The sequence below is a fragment of the Melozone crissalis genome, unplaced genomic scaffold (genome assembly GCF_028551555.1).
Source record: "Melozone crissalis strain CALT ecotype California unplaced genomic scaffold, PUWL_Pcris_2 ptg000081l_1, whole genome shotgun sequence".
Taxonomy (NCBI): Eukaryota; Metazoa; Chordata; class Aves; order Passeriformes; family Passerellidae; genus Melozone; species Melozone crissalis.
The window spans coordinates 6,204,302-6,218,396 of NW_026535858.1; the positions used below are offsets into that span (position 1 = coordinate 6,204,302).

Below are 14,095 nucleotides of genomic sequence, written 5' to 3' on the forward strand. Positions count from 1 at the left end.
TAAAATTTCATTTGAAATCCTTTGAATTACAACTGAGCTAAAATTTTCAGGCTGTAGACTGGCTGGGACTGGACAGCAAGGTGTTGTTAACAGTCAAATTATCAATTCTGAGTCCTTTCTGTTCCTCTGCCTGCATAGGTCAAGGTAAAGGCTTCTGCTCGGTCTGGGCACTAATGAAAGGTTCAGACAGCTGGTAATGAACAGGTCTAAACACCAGAAAGCAGAAGCCACAGAGAGTAAGTAAATAAAGTAGAGCCCCGGGAGTTTGTTGGAGGGGACAGCAGCATCTAGGGATGAGTTTTCCATAGAAACACTCCTATAGATCAGTTTCATTTTTGTTTTTTAAACAAGCTTTCCCACAAGAGAAAGTCTGTCAAGTTCAAAAACATTTCAGATTTTTTTCTGTTTTGATCTGATAGCTAATTTCTCCTTTTCTTTTTACAAAGCATGGTAAATATATACTCTTTTAAAGTCCTGCAATTTTATAATGGACATAAAAAGCTCAGAGAATAGAGAATCTCATCCAGGATGGCTCCTACATTCACAAATCATTTGACTATGTAGTTGTGAACATACGTTGAAATAGAACTAGTTCTAGGATGAATCTAAAAGCAAGCATCTACTATGCTCTCATGTTCTTGTTTTAATTATTATTTTAAACTGCTCTCAGGCCATTTACTCATAGCCTTTACCATAACCATCATCGTGGAATCAGAGAAACACAAAAATACCACCACACTTGCACTGGAAACTGTTGATTTTGCAGTGCCTTGGCCTCCATTTTCTATTTGAACCTCACACTGAACTAACTAAATTTATACAACACTTCATGGGCTTCAGCAACTGTTCTGTCTTTTTATGAGCTGGAGCAGAAAAAACAATTCCAAACTGTGCAATAGAGCCTGACAGCTTGAATGCAGCCATGAAATAAAAACATAATAAACCCAATAGCATGAAAAATAATAAAAGGGCAAAAACAAGGAAAAAATTCAACAGATGTGTGCCATTTTTGTTCTTCATTGTGGATCAGTTATTCTTGTTAATTATATCACCTATTCTTCCCTTACATTGATAATTACATGAAGCAGATGGAGAACAGAATGCTCCCAGATGGTGAGAAAGCAAACAAGTTTATAAATTGTTTATTTATGAAGAAATAATTAAGAATTATTTCATTACCTATAGCTTTCTACTCCACCAATAATGACATGCATCATGAAGGCCAGCAGCACTTTATAAGATATTCAGGATTCTGTTGTAACCCACTGTTTTTTGTGTAACATGACTGCAGTGACTGACAGATGTGCAAACCAGAATAATAATCTAATCTGTTTTAACACTGAGGGAATTAAGAGTTTGGATCTTTGGATCTCCTGCCAGTTGGCACTCCAGCACTGATTGCTGATCCAGAAAACAAAAATTAGAGATTTCCTTTTGCTCTGGCACAGCTGTACAAAGTGTTTGATCTAATGAGTAGGCAGGAGCTCTGTCAGGTCTGTGCCCTGAACCCCAGCAGAGCAGATGTGTGGCTGATGCAATTCTGAGCCAGGATGTGGCACCTCTGCCACACTTGCTGCTCAACAGGTGTCCTAAAGTCTGGACACCTCAGGACCAGATGTAAACCAGCAACTGTGTCATTCCAGAGGGCTGCAGGACTTAATGGGAGGCAAGCTTAACATCTCCTGATTTATGCCTTCTCAGACTAGCCTTATCCAATTTATCCAAATCTCTTCAGCAGAGCAATGGAAGACAGAGTTTGGTAGGAACAGACACACAAAATCAGCAGCAAAATGTACTTCCAAAATAGATTTCCAGTCTCAAAGTAAGGAAGAATTTACAGCCCTTCAGGAGATGGAGCCACTGCCTGGGGAGTGACAGGGTTTCTGAGACAAAGATGAAGCAGCACAGAGCTGTGGTTTAAGAGAGTAAGTGAAAAAACATGTGATGGCCTTAAAACCTATGGCAAAGTATTCATGAAAAGGATGACAAATAGGGAAGGAGCAGGGAGAGCTCCTAAGCTCTGTATTTCTCTGGAGTCATAATCATTTTAGCAATAAGCCACAACACACACCAAAAGCCTGTCTCAAACCAGAAACAAGACTGAACCAGGGGAAATGCCACAAGGGCCTGGAGAGAACAGGGTGAGTGGAGAACTGCAGGTAATTGGCCACACAGGTAACAGCTGGCTGTGGAGTTATAGGGTAAATTCCTGGAGTTTAGGAGCACCTTTCTCCAGCTGACATCTAGCTCTGACAGACAGCCCACAGGAGGAAGGATCTATGCTTCCTTTAAAACCACATAAACAGCTCATGCTCCCTGTATGAGACAGCGGGGAGCAGGCCAGGAATCCATGGGAGAGCAACACATGGCACTTCCCCTTTGGTGGCTTTTCCAGACACCACAGAAGAATAGAGAGAGTTGACAGAGGGACAGAAGAAAAAGTTGCTACACATTGTGCTCAGCTGATCCAGACCTGCAGGAAAAGCACCTCTCCAGCACAGAGAAGATCCATGCGGACTGGCAGTGCTCAGGAATTAGTTCAGAGCAGAGCTCCTGTGGTTTAGATGGGTGGTTTCTCTTCTGACTTTGGAAGAAGGAAGCAGGAAAGAGCCTGTGCATGCCCTGGATCCGTATCTATGAGTGAATTCCCTTTGTGCCCTCAGCAGGCTGGAATGTCCTGAGGAGAGCTCCCACCTGCACTGAGGTACAGAGCCACTGACAGCCCACAGACAGCCACACACAAATCAGGAGCTGTGCCCCCACACAGAACTGCTGAGCTGCTCAGGCCAAGCTCTTACTGGGGAAAAAGGCACTTTGCAGCTAGAAAAGGGGAGCAAGAGCTTAAATAGGGCTGGAACAAGAGGAAGGCAGCTGAAAAAGCAACAGATAAGAGGCAGATGTTGATTTGTTGATTACTAGATATCAAGGGGCATCTTGTGGGTATCAAAGCAAGAATATCACCACAATTATCCCCATTACCAGCAACAGATACTCAAGCAACCAATTAGGGCAGGCAATCAATGAAAATTTTACATTTCTGAAATCAACTTGCATTTACCATCCTCATCCTGCCACTACTGCAGAGCACTCTAAAGCAGCAATTACAGTGATAACCTGCCCTCCAGCTCATGGGAACAAAGAGGGCACAGATTCACCTCTAGAGGAGCTGCTTTCAAATAGGAGAGGACAAAGCCCTCTTGTTTTAAATCAGCTTGGTGAGATGGAACAGGGACATGGGATAAAGAAATGAGGAGTTGTCTCAAATGCTTGGAATCCCTGCTTGCAAGATCCTGCCCTGATCTCATTTGAAACCACCAGAACAAAGATGATAGGAGACATTTGCTCCTTACTCCTCTGCAGGTGCTCCCCTCAGACATCTTCCCACTAATTCCTACTCCAGACTCTTCGTCTGCCTTTCACTTTTCTCCCTCCCTTCTCCACACTTTCCTCACAACATAGTTCTCCCATGTTCTTTTCCCCTCACTTCCCAGCCTGTTAGCAACTTCTATAACCAAAATGTGTTTCACCTTATCTCACTGTATTTCATAAGGTGACACTTCTCAGTCTTTCTTGCTCTGCAGAGCTAGCACATTTATCTCCTTGGTGAGACAGGCTGCTCTCTGCCTCACAGATTGCACCTTACTGTTTACAGTTGATCTGAGAAGCCTTTTAATCACTACAAAAAGGCAGAAAGATATTATTGTGCCTTCTGAAACTCGGTTATATTCATTTATAAGACACACCTGAGTTTATTTGTAACTTCACTACAGTATTGGGCAAGATAGTGCAAGACCATTGATGGGGATCAATCTTCCTTTACAAGGCATGTGAGCAGAGAGAGGGCAAGTGCCTTGTCCCTGGCTGCAACCCAAGGTCTAAAAGCAGCACCACCTCCTTTCTGATGAGTACACTCAGTTTCCCATGGCAGCCTGCTCCTTATGTTACACAGCTTCCCAACGTAGGGTGGCCAAAGGTCGCTTCATTCACTCGACAGACGAGTCAATTTAGCTTTACATGGTTTCAAGTTCTTGGTATTTCAGAGAAGCCAGCAGTAGCAGCAGACTAGCTTTATCCTCAAGTTACGACCCAGCACTTAGCCCCAGATGTCCATTCTGATAGAGCACAGTCTGTCAAAAATCTATAATTCATGTAGAGGCAGATGCATGGATACTTGGCTGGCCTTGAGTTGGGGTTTTTCCAATGTAACTTCTTAGCAAAAATTTCACCCATTCTATTAAACAGAACTCTGAATCTGAGATTTCAAATCATTATGCCACTACCCACAGAGAAGCTCAGAAAACCTCAGGAAGAACACAAGCAGACAAAAGATTTGCAAATTTTTCAAACACAGGATGTCTGTGATTTCCCAGCTTTAACAAAAATGCTAAGATGAGCTCTTTTAGGAAGAGAGCAATCACTTTAAAGGTTAAGAATAAGAAGCAGTTTAAAGAAAAGCAAGAGTCCATTCTGCAGATAAGAGAAAGTCAGGGATGTGCATGTGAAGGGAAGGCTGTTGAACAAAGCCGAACCCAGACCAACAGCCTTAGCCATGTTCTGGATTTTGTCTTGCCAGCTGCTGCCTAATGAAGAGTTTTAGGTGCCAAAACCTATTGACTAACTGAGAAAAGGACAGCTCTAAAAATATTATATGGAAGCTCATCTCAGCCAACTGGAAGTTAGTAGACAGACATAAAGCTCCCTAATTATGTTTCTCCACAAAATTACGACTACCTACTGAGAGAACCCATCACTAATTGTGGTTTTCCTAATATTTCAGCTTCACTAGTTACTCTTTTGAGGAATCACCTTCATGCCAAATTTTAGTTACTTAAAAAATGTAAGAGAATGGGGTGTAAGTTATTTTAGAAATGAAATTTAAAGAGACTTTTCATTAAGAATCTCCAGGCCGCAGTTCTTTGCAAGTAAAACCATTTGCTAGTGCAAACAACCTTTTCCTTTGCTGTTAAGTCACTTGGTGTTTTAAGAGTGTCATGCATGGAAGAAACCTGACTTTGGGACTGAAAAATAAAACGTATTGAAGCAGTCTCTACAGCAAGAGTCAACAGCACGACGTTGCCTTTTTTCTGCTTGCAGAGCACGACACCTAAATAAAGCCAGCAGGAGCAAGGGCTCAGCAGCAGGCAGAGCATTTAGAAGGCGCTGGGAGGCCACGACAAAGCTTTGCCATGGTGGGCAGCGGAGCGGGAAGGGCTCTGCTCCAGCGGCTGCCGCGTGCGCCGGGCGTGGCGGCGGAGCAGGATGGGGATGGGGCAGCCAGCGCGGCTGCTGTAATTAAGGAGCAGCCCGTGAGCACTGGGAGGTCAATGCCAGCCCATCTGCCAGGCCCTGCACGAGCTGGCACAGTGCCTCCCGCCTGCTGCTGCTGCTGTTACCCACCTGATCCTTGGAGACTTGCTCCGACGGAGCGCTCACGCCAAGCTCTTGCAGAGGATAGACAATCTGTCGTCTCGGCCGCACGGGAGCCATGTAATGAAGGGCAGATGTCAGGGAATGAGCACAGGGATGCTGGAACTGAAAGACAGCAATCCATATTTCAGCAGAGAGAATGTCAGAGCAGTGCAGCGCAGATGTCTGCTGCATGGCTTCACAAACACACACTTCTTAGTTATGTTGGCTAAATCTGAGACAAAAATCAGCAAATAAACAAACATACTCAGAGCAGAGAAATGAATTGCAGATAATTCCTGACACTAATGAAGATAATTATGAGAGTAATTACATTACTATCTCTGTGGGAATGACAGATAAACAAGTGGTTTGGTTTATGGGATTTTTCAGCACAAGTATTTTCCCCAGGAGGATATTTTTCTCCATAGTGATCATGAATCAGCTTGATTTGACCTCATTATGCTGTGTTATCTGCTCACTGCTAACCTTTGCTCGCCTGGCAAGGAACAGAGATGAATTTATATAGAAATTCTATACCAACTGAAATGTCTGGTTCATCCAAGTGATAAATGTTAATAAACTGTCAGAAATTTGAAAAGAACAAAACCCTGACACTCATCTGAACAGCCTTGATCATTAGAAATAGCTGTATCTGTCTATTACACCATGACTGCCTCTGGCAAAACTGACAACATGGAAGGGAAGAAAATAGGAGAATTACAGGAAATACAGAATTAACATTAATGCAAACTAAATTACACTCAAGTGCCATTCCTTCCACAAATACTAAGAACTTGAGGTTACTATGTTGAGAACTAAGTAAAATATCACACTTTGCAGTTATTAGATAATAATATTAGATAAGCTTAAGTAACTTAGAGTAGCTCTGTAGCCAGGTAGCCTGGAAACAGTCAAAACTGGAATCACTGGTAAGATTTAGTTTCTCTTCCATCCAGTGCCATTAAACTGCATTTTTGTGAGTGCCTCTTCAGAATCTGAGAGCCTAATGCTACACAGGAACATTGGTTCCTCACGGGAACACTTAGAGCTCCACAAAAGTGCATGGGAAAACACATCCTCCAGCAAATGTACCCAAGTCTAACCTGTCAAAGAGTTCCCACGTGAAAGCCAGTGGTGGTTCAAAAACACCCAAGTCACCAAGGATAGAATTCATCTCAGTCACCATCTAAACACCAGGTGCCCAGTCCAGGCAGTAGCCCAAGCTGGTGGTCAGTCTCCAGGGGAAAATTCCATCTGTCTCAAGACAGCCAAGTATGACTGAGGGATGCACTGCCCTTGGGATGCACTGTGTGTTTCCATCAGAAGTGCCAGGAGCTTGGGTGATTGCCCAGGACAGGCAGCAGATTCAGACAGCTTGCAAATTTTACCTTGTGCTGCCTTTTCTGACATGAGACTGATGACAAAACACGTGTGAGCGCTTCTGAATTACATTCTTCTTGGAAATGGATTTTCTCCATTGGAAGTTCAGTTCTTACAGTTCTCCCATGACACATGCAGGAACACAAGTCCTCCCCCTTCAAAAGCTAATGAGGTGCCTGGGTTCCACTGAATTTTGGTGAAACACAGTCTAGAGTACCTGAATCCCCTTGGAAGGTTTTTTATAAGCCACCTGGATGTGTTCAGGATGATCCCCTTGCATTTACTCAGGCTGCATTACCCTTGTGCTGGGCAGGGAGCCAAGGCCATTTCCACTCTCTGCTCCCACCACACTTCCTGAAGACACTGATGGACACCATGGATCTGCCCTGCTATGCAAGAGCTGTGTCCATGGCTCCAGAATATGTCAGGCAGGAAGAAAAGAAGGTACAGTTTGCTGCAGATTAACAAGAAAATCCCTGTTTGCAGTCATTCATTGAAGCAAAGAAAAAATAAAGTGAGAAAATATGGCAATATTTAATACAAGAAACACTAATCACATTCTCCTTACCTTGCTCTCCACATATTCTGGATAAATAGGGTAGTAAAGAGAAGATTTGTGACCCAAGCGAAGAATCTCCTTTAGAAAGTATTTTGCATAGTGATGAAATACAGGATTCAAGACAAAGTGGAAAAGATGTCCATGTTCCTCTTGCTGGTGGTCATTAAAATTAATGAAGTCCTCAATATTGTAATGTGATCGAATATACTCAGTATCCTGGAAAATTAGGAATTTCTGAGTCAGCAGTGATCAGCAGCTAGCTTGACAGGATTTTAGCAAATACCAACCAATAAGTCACCTTCTGTCAATCAGGGAACTACATTTGAAAACTGAAATCAAGTGTCTTTGACAGCTGTCATCAATTGAAAGGCACTGACTGAACAGATTTTTCTTGAAAATCTTTTTATTGTACCAAAACCTCTCCTTGCAGCTTGCCCTTATTTACAATTTACATGCACACCTGACCCTTACCCCACAATGCCTAATACAAGTTAGACATCCAAGTTGGGGGGGAAAAACCCCAATTGTTTTTCTGCATTCAAGGCACAGAAGCCCAGGCTGTGCCACTCACTAAGCTCCAGCTGAAAAAGGGAATTCCACAGAGCAGAGCTGTGTAAGAAATGCCCTCCAACAAGTCTTCCCTGTAGAAGTGATAAGCTGATATTTTTGCATGTTTATTCACTCAATCTGTCCTCTTAGCTCTTAATATAATCAAGAGAATTACTCTCAGAAACAGGAGTTACTGTTCTATTGTGAAAACTAAGCATTAGAACTGCTGAACAACCTAAAATCCACCTTTTCAGTACTAGCAGAATATCACAAAAGTAAGACTTGAAGAATGTTTACTATTCAATAATAATATGCAATGTCTTTTTTTACTCCATCAGGGAATATACTTTTGTTTTCAAGTACATGATTCACTATCACTTAAAACCGTACTGTTGGACAAAAAAGTTAGGAAAGCAAATCTAAAAGAAGAATTACTGCTCTTTGCAGGATTTGTGGCAAAGCTGCTTATTGACTTGAAAAGTAGAAGGGAAAGAGGTGATTAAACACCTATTTAGAGGCAGAATGGCTTTGTGCTGAAGTACAAAAAAAGTGCAGGAAGAAAACTTTCAGGACATAGCAGCAACTTCTTGAAAGTAACAGGATCTTTTTTCATCTGTGTGTCAATCATTATCTCTGAGCAGAGAAATAATACAGTGGGCATAGGCTAGACAGCTTCTACAAGCAGCATTTTTACAGACACTTTGTTAGGCACAAGTACAGTACCCAGCACAAAACTCAGCCTTACTGTGAGCATCAACCACCATAGAGCTCATGGAACACAAACTGAATTTACCATTTCATCCCTAGTGACAGCAACACCAACGACTTGATCCAAAACTTCTGCTACAAAAGCCTGTAGTGGCATCCCATCCTGCAAGGTAAAGGCAACATTTCCAGTTTCAGTAGAATCTCTTCCTAGTGGTAACTGTGTATTTCACCACAGAATTCGAGTTAAAACACTCCTCCCAGTGCAGCTCCCAGGCACCATCCCAGATTAACCATCCTGCTGCCCAAGAGGGCCCTGTTTGAGCCAGGGGTGTGTGGCTGCACTCTGGACCACACAGACCTTTCCTCACTGACACTTCAGTTGGGTACAGCTGCTGTAGAAGTGCTGCAAGCTCAGCCACTGCTCCAGTCCTGATCTTAGGACAGAATTGAGCACATTTCACCAACAAATACTCACTGGATCCGTGCGAGTCTCAGTGAACAACTTTGACTCATTCCACATATTTTCATTCAAGCTAAGATTTTCAATGAGCCTTTTGACACCCTCCAAGTCACTGGTTGCTGCTTTTCTTACATTAAATGACCTAAAAAAAGGACAAAAAAAATAATAAAGTTGACTCTGTGACAAAATAAGGACAACTGCCAAGCTTAAGACAACACCCCTTCAGAAGTACCAACAACACCATTCAGAAATTGTAACTGATTGCTAAATGACACTTGTTCCAAAGGCAGATATGAACTTATAGCATGTAATAGAAAAAAAATCAGAACACCTATTTGAGACAACTCCAGAATCCTGCTCTATCTGCTATTAAACACTCAGCCCAATCTATAACCCTAGGTACCACCTGCCTTCAAGTGAGTAAAAGTCAGCAATAAAGGCAGGCAAAGAACCATAAAATGAATGTGGAATCTGTAGCTGAACATTGTGGCACATGGGGAATAGAGCTAGATTAAAACAGGGAAAGGCAAGAAAAAATGACAAAAAGACAGAAAAATAAAACTGAGCCAGCTGTCATGGTACAAAGTAAAGTAAGAACATAAATTTTTCTGAGAGCAAAATTACTAATTTTTGTGTTAGGCCTTGGTGCCTCAAGCAGTAACACAAGAGGATAATGCTACATGATTGCAACACCTCTGCTAAGTGTGGAGTGCCAGTTTGTAATGACACAGTAGTGACCTGGTACCAGAATACCTGTGCCACACGTGGAACACCTCACCTACAGGCAGCAGTAACCTGGCACTCAGCTCATTTACAGAATATTAGCAAACATCTTCCCACCTAGTAGTGAGGAAGAAAATTCACTTCACACTGACAGTCTACAGCAGCTGAGGAGCTCTCCCAGTGTCTGTCAAAGGCAGAACCCCTTCCTAGATACACACAGTGTGCAACCCTGTACTGTTCAAGAAACTGAACTACACCTTCAGTTCCAAGAACTAAGTTCTTACACCCACACACAAAAAGTTGTGATTCACACAGTATAATCTTTTTATTCCTGTTATTCTAGCTTTCCATTTAAAAGTGGATGTGCTATTCTTCAGCCTCAGTCACACTGAGAGGCATCTTGTGGAATACAAGCTTAATGAATAGCACTGGTACCTTAAAAAACCAAGATTCTGGTATGTTATGAGAAATTTCACAGCTGAATTCACTGTCCATTTTTGAGTGCTCAAAAGCACACATTTGGTTACTAAATTACAAATTAATCCTGACCTAAGCACTCATCAGCTGAGCCTCCACAGCTTCTCACACATTTCTACTGTTGATTGCAAGACCCAACAGTGCTGAGAGCTGCAGCTCACTCTTGTGAAAAGTGCATATTATATGGCTCTACACAGATGTTTACTATATGTATAATGTTTTATTGATTAGTAGTGCTATATTAATATTTTAATAGTATGGTGTATGTAGTTTTGTAGTTAAAATATAACTTTTGTAGTTAAAATAGGAATTATGTATGTGGGATATTTTTTTTAAATAAAGGAATGAGGTACTCACACTGAGATAGCAGCCACAGGACACCTAAATCTTTCAGAGAAAGAGAATTTATTGCCCCATTATCAGAAGAAATGAACTTCCCACCTCACTCAGCCTTGAAGATGCCATCAAGATTAAGAAGAAGCTGACACTGACCAGACAGAATCCTTGGTTTGAATGGAATTTATGCATCATGTATGAGGTGTATGAATATGCAACAGGCTATTGCTTTTAAGGGTTAATCCTCTGTTAATGTGTGTCCTTTTTTGGGCTTATTTTGCCCAGAAAGAGGTACCTGGATGTCCGTAGCTTTTTGTTTTTATTGTCTTGTATTGTCCTAATCCCAAGTGTTCAAATTTTTATTACTCTAATTATATTGCTATTTTTATAACCATTTCATTACTATTAAACTTTAAAAATTCTAAAAACAAGTGATGGGTGTTTTTCACACACTGCAGCCCAACTCCTCCCATCACTGCCCAGCCCAGCCGCTTTGCCCCACCCCTGCCCCAGGGAAAGCAGCTGTGCCTGCAGGGAGCTGCATCTGGAGCGTGACAAAAACAGAACATGTGAAAAGTTGAAACTGCCTTTTTAAAAAGAGCAGATCTACCAGCTCCACTGGGATTATGGAACAGGAGGAAGGACTATCCAAGGTCTGTACTCGTTTCTCTCCCAGCAATGAATTAACTCATTGTAGATGCTCAAGTCCTTTGACTGCTCAGAGACAAGGACACTATTATTATTATGCCTTTTAGTGAAAATTGAGGGAAAGTACCCATTAAGAACCTCAGCCTATGCCTTGTCCTCTGTTATTTTTTTTCTCCTTCAGTGTTAAGTAGCAGACTCACAGTTCCATTTGCTGCACTCTTGCTTTTTGTGTACTTAACACTTTTTCTTATTCCTTTTTACTACCTGTACTAATCAAGAGTTCATTTTGTGCCTGTGCCTCTTCTGACTTTGCCCTTTCACATCCTCATATTCCCCTCTTCTTACCCCACTTTTCTTTTAGTCCATTTTCTGTGACTTCCTTTTCACTGACATGCTTTTGAAAGCTGTAGGTGCAAGTACAATGTGTTGATCTTTCACTTTCACAGATTTTGGTTATTTCCAAGAAGGTATCTGCTGTTGCACCCTGTGGGTTTTGTTCTGCAGAAACTTTCCAAAAGCTCTCTGGTTTTTCCCAAAGCTTTTCTGATCCTGAACCTCAATAAGCAGCTATTTTCCCTTACTTTCCTGCAAGGCTGCAGGGGGATTTGGAAAATGCTACTGATGACCCTATTTTGTTTTCATGAAAGGATTGGTGTCATTTGGAATATGCACAATGTAATCAGGATGGTAACTTTTTTTTAAAGAGCCTTGATAACAAGTTGAATTTTGCCCAAAATTGCAAGAGGACATATGACTCCCAGCCCTACTGGTGGATTACTGAGCAGCTGGGCCTGAGATTATCAGGAATTACTCCAGCAGCTCTCTTTCTAGCCAGCTGGATTTTTACTCAGGACCCAGAAGGAGAAGATTCATCCCAGGGCAAAAAGCTTCTGCCTGAGTCCAAGAGTAGCTGGCCAGCTTTTGCATGAAGTATTTGTGTACCACCAGAGGTGATTAGGTACACAATTAAACCTAGAAGGACTTTGCTAAAACCATACAGTGTTTGGTACATTAGGAACAAAACCAAAAAAATAAAATCTCTAAATCTCTATGCCACAATTTAAGTTTGGTGTTTGGGCCAGAATAGGCTTGATATGCAAGCAAAACTTTGGAAAACTCATTCCATGTAACAGAAATCACAGCAAGAAAGGCTTGGTGTCACAGTTCACTGATATCTCAGCCTACAGAAGCTTTCAGAGGATCACAGAAACTGAAGGCATGAAATAAATGATTCAACATCAAAAGTAAAAGACAATTTATACAGAAGAGATACTCAGTGTTCCTGCTGTGATCTATATGTCCCAGAAACACATGACTACAGTTCTCTTAAGAAAGCTACTGCATATTCCCAAGAATTAAACCTACACCAGGCTATGAGGTGCCAGTGTCACATGGGGATGTAGTCACAACCTGACCCACATCCCCAAGGCCAAACATAGCACTGTTGTAGTTATAGCACAAGAGTACTATTGTCATTATATTGCAAAGGTTCCATATTGCTAGAGTTTCGTACCTCCTTGATGTTTCTTGTGGGCATCTCCTCTAAGCACTGGCTCTTCTTTGTCCTCACAGCAGCCAACTGACTCCAGTTCCCCCTCAGCCAACCAATCCACTCTTTTATAACATTCTTCTTATTGGTTACAGCTGTGGCCTGTTAAAATCAGGCCTGCTCCTAATCTTTAGTAATTGGTTCAGCTGCAACTCTTTAGGGGATAAGATTACATTCTATACCACCTTCATTTACCCATACTGTATCCTCCTCCACACTCCTCTGCTGGCCTTGGCCCACAACCAGGGAACTTGGAGCCACTGGTTTATACCAATGTCCACCTTCCCTACCTTAGTACTGCATACACAAATCCCAAATGAATCCTCTCTCACTGTGCTTGGGTTCTGCTGAGAGCACCCTCCCTACAAACGCTGGCAGGGGTGTCCCACAGCAGGGCTGTCCCCGGGCATGACTCACGTGAGCAATCCTGCCCTGTGGAACACGTACAGCTCCCGGCCCAGCCTGGACGGGCAGGAAGGGACGGCCCGAACAAAGCTGCGGATCAGCGGGAACTCGGGGACATGATGTGGCACCAGGATGACACACAAGTCTCTGTCCTGAAAGACATTGGCAGGCAATAAAAGCATTCTCTAAGCCCTCTGAGGGGACAGACAGCCCTGAATGTGAGGTTTATACTGCACACCTCCAAGCACTGCTCTGCCTGGGCAGCACCAAGGAACTGACAGCTCAGAAATGGCTTCACTTTAAGCAAACTATGGGATGAACCTTCCTTACTACATCTGGTGATTCCATTGTGACATTTTATTTCAAAGACTGACATTGTTGGATGGATAAATTGCATAAATTTAAAATTTCTGGGCCAGCTCTCTCTAGGAAGCAGTGTTTTTGAGTGTGCTGCTTCTTAGGGCCACAACAGTGTCTCTGGTACCCAGGGCCTGTCTCTAAGGCACACTGCCATACAGTTATTTGTTACATGACTTTACAACACTGGTGTGCATTAGAAAGTCTCAGAAAGTGGACTTTGTTACTTCAGACAGAGTGATCACACAGGGCATGAGTGGGAAACAGCTGCTGCACTGTGAATCCACAGTGCCACAGTTCAGTCTGTAGGTAAATATTATGAATCTCCTTAATACCATTGTTTTATAGGTTTTAACTCCATCTCCTTTAATAAATTTTGCTGATTTTGTTTTTAATGTAGGTATGGTTTGGATCTGTACATGGTTTTAAAGGAGTTTGAAACATTTCTTTTTCTAAATCTGCATCTTAGAGGAGTCCCTATGGAACATAAACTGGCGAGACTATTTACAAGAGCACATAGTGGCAGGGAAATGCC

The 14,095-nt window shown here is 42.3% G+C and overlaps 1 protein-coding gene across 1 annotated transcript in view; it reads right to left on the reverse strand.

Annotated features, from left to right (window-relative positions):
* The window catches only part of CFAP61 (cilia and flagella associated protein 61), an 88,590-nt gene that overhangs the window by 53,427 nt on the left and 21,068 nt on the right, over window positions 1-14,095 (reverse strand). Inside the window, exons 12-16 of the mRNA XM_054290519.1 lie at window positions 13,216-13,355; window positions 9,081-9,207; window positions 8,691-8,768; window positions 7,358-7,564; window positions 5,398-5,532 (exon numbers count right to left, since the gene is read on the reverse strand). Of these exons, the coding sequence (XP_054146494.1) occupies window positions 5,398-5,532; window positions 7,358-7,564; window positions 8,691-8,768; window positions 9,081-9,207; window positions 13,216-13,355 (687 nt within the window). The remainder of the gene's footprint in view (window positions 1-5,397; window positions 5,533-7,357; window positions 7,565-8,690; window positions 8,769-9,080; window positions 9,208-13,215; window positions 13,356-14,095) is intronic.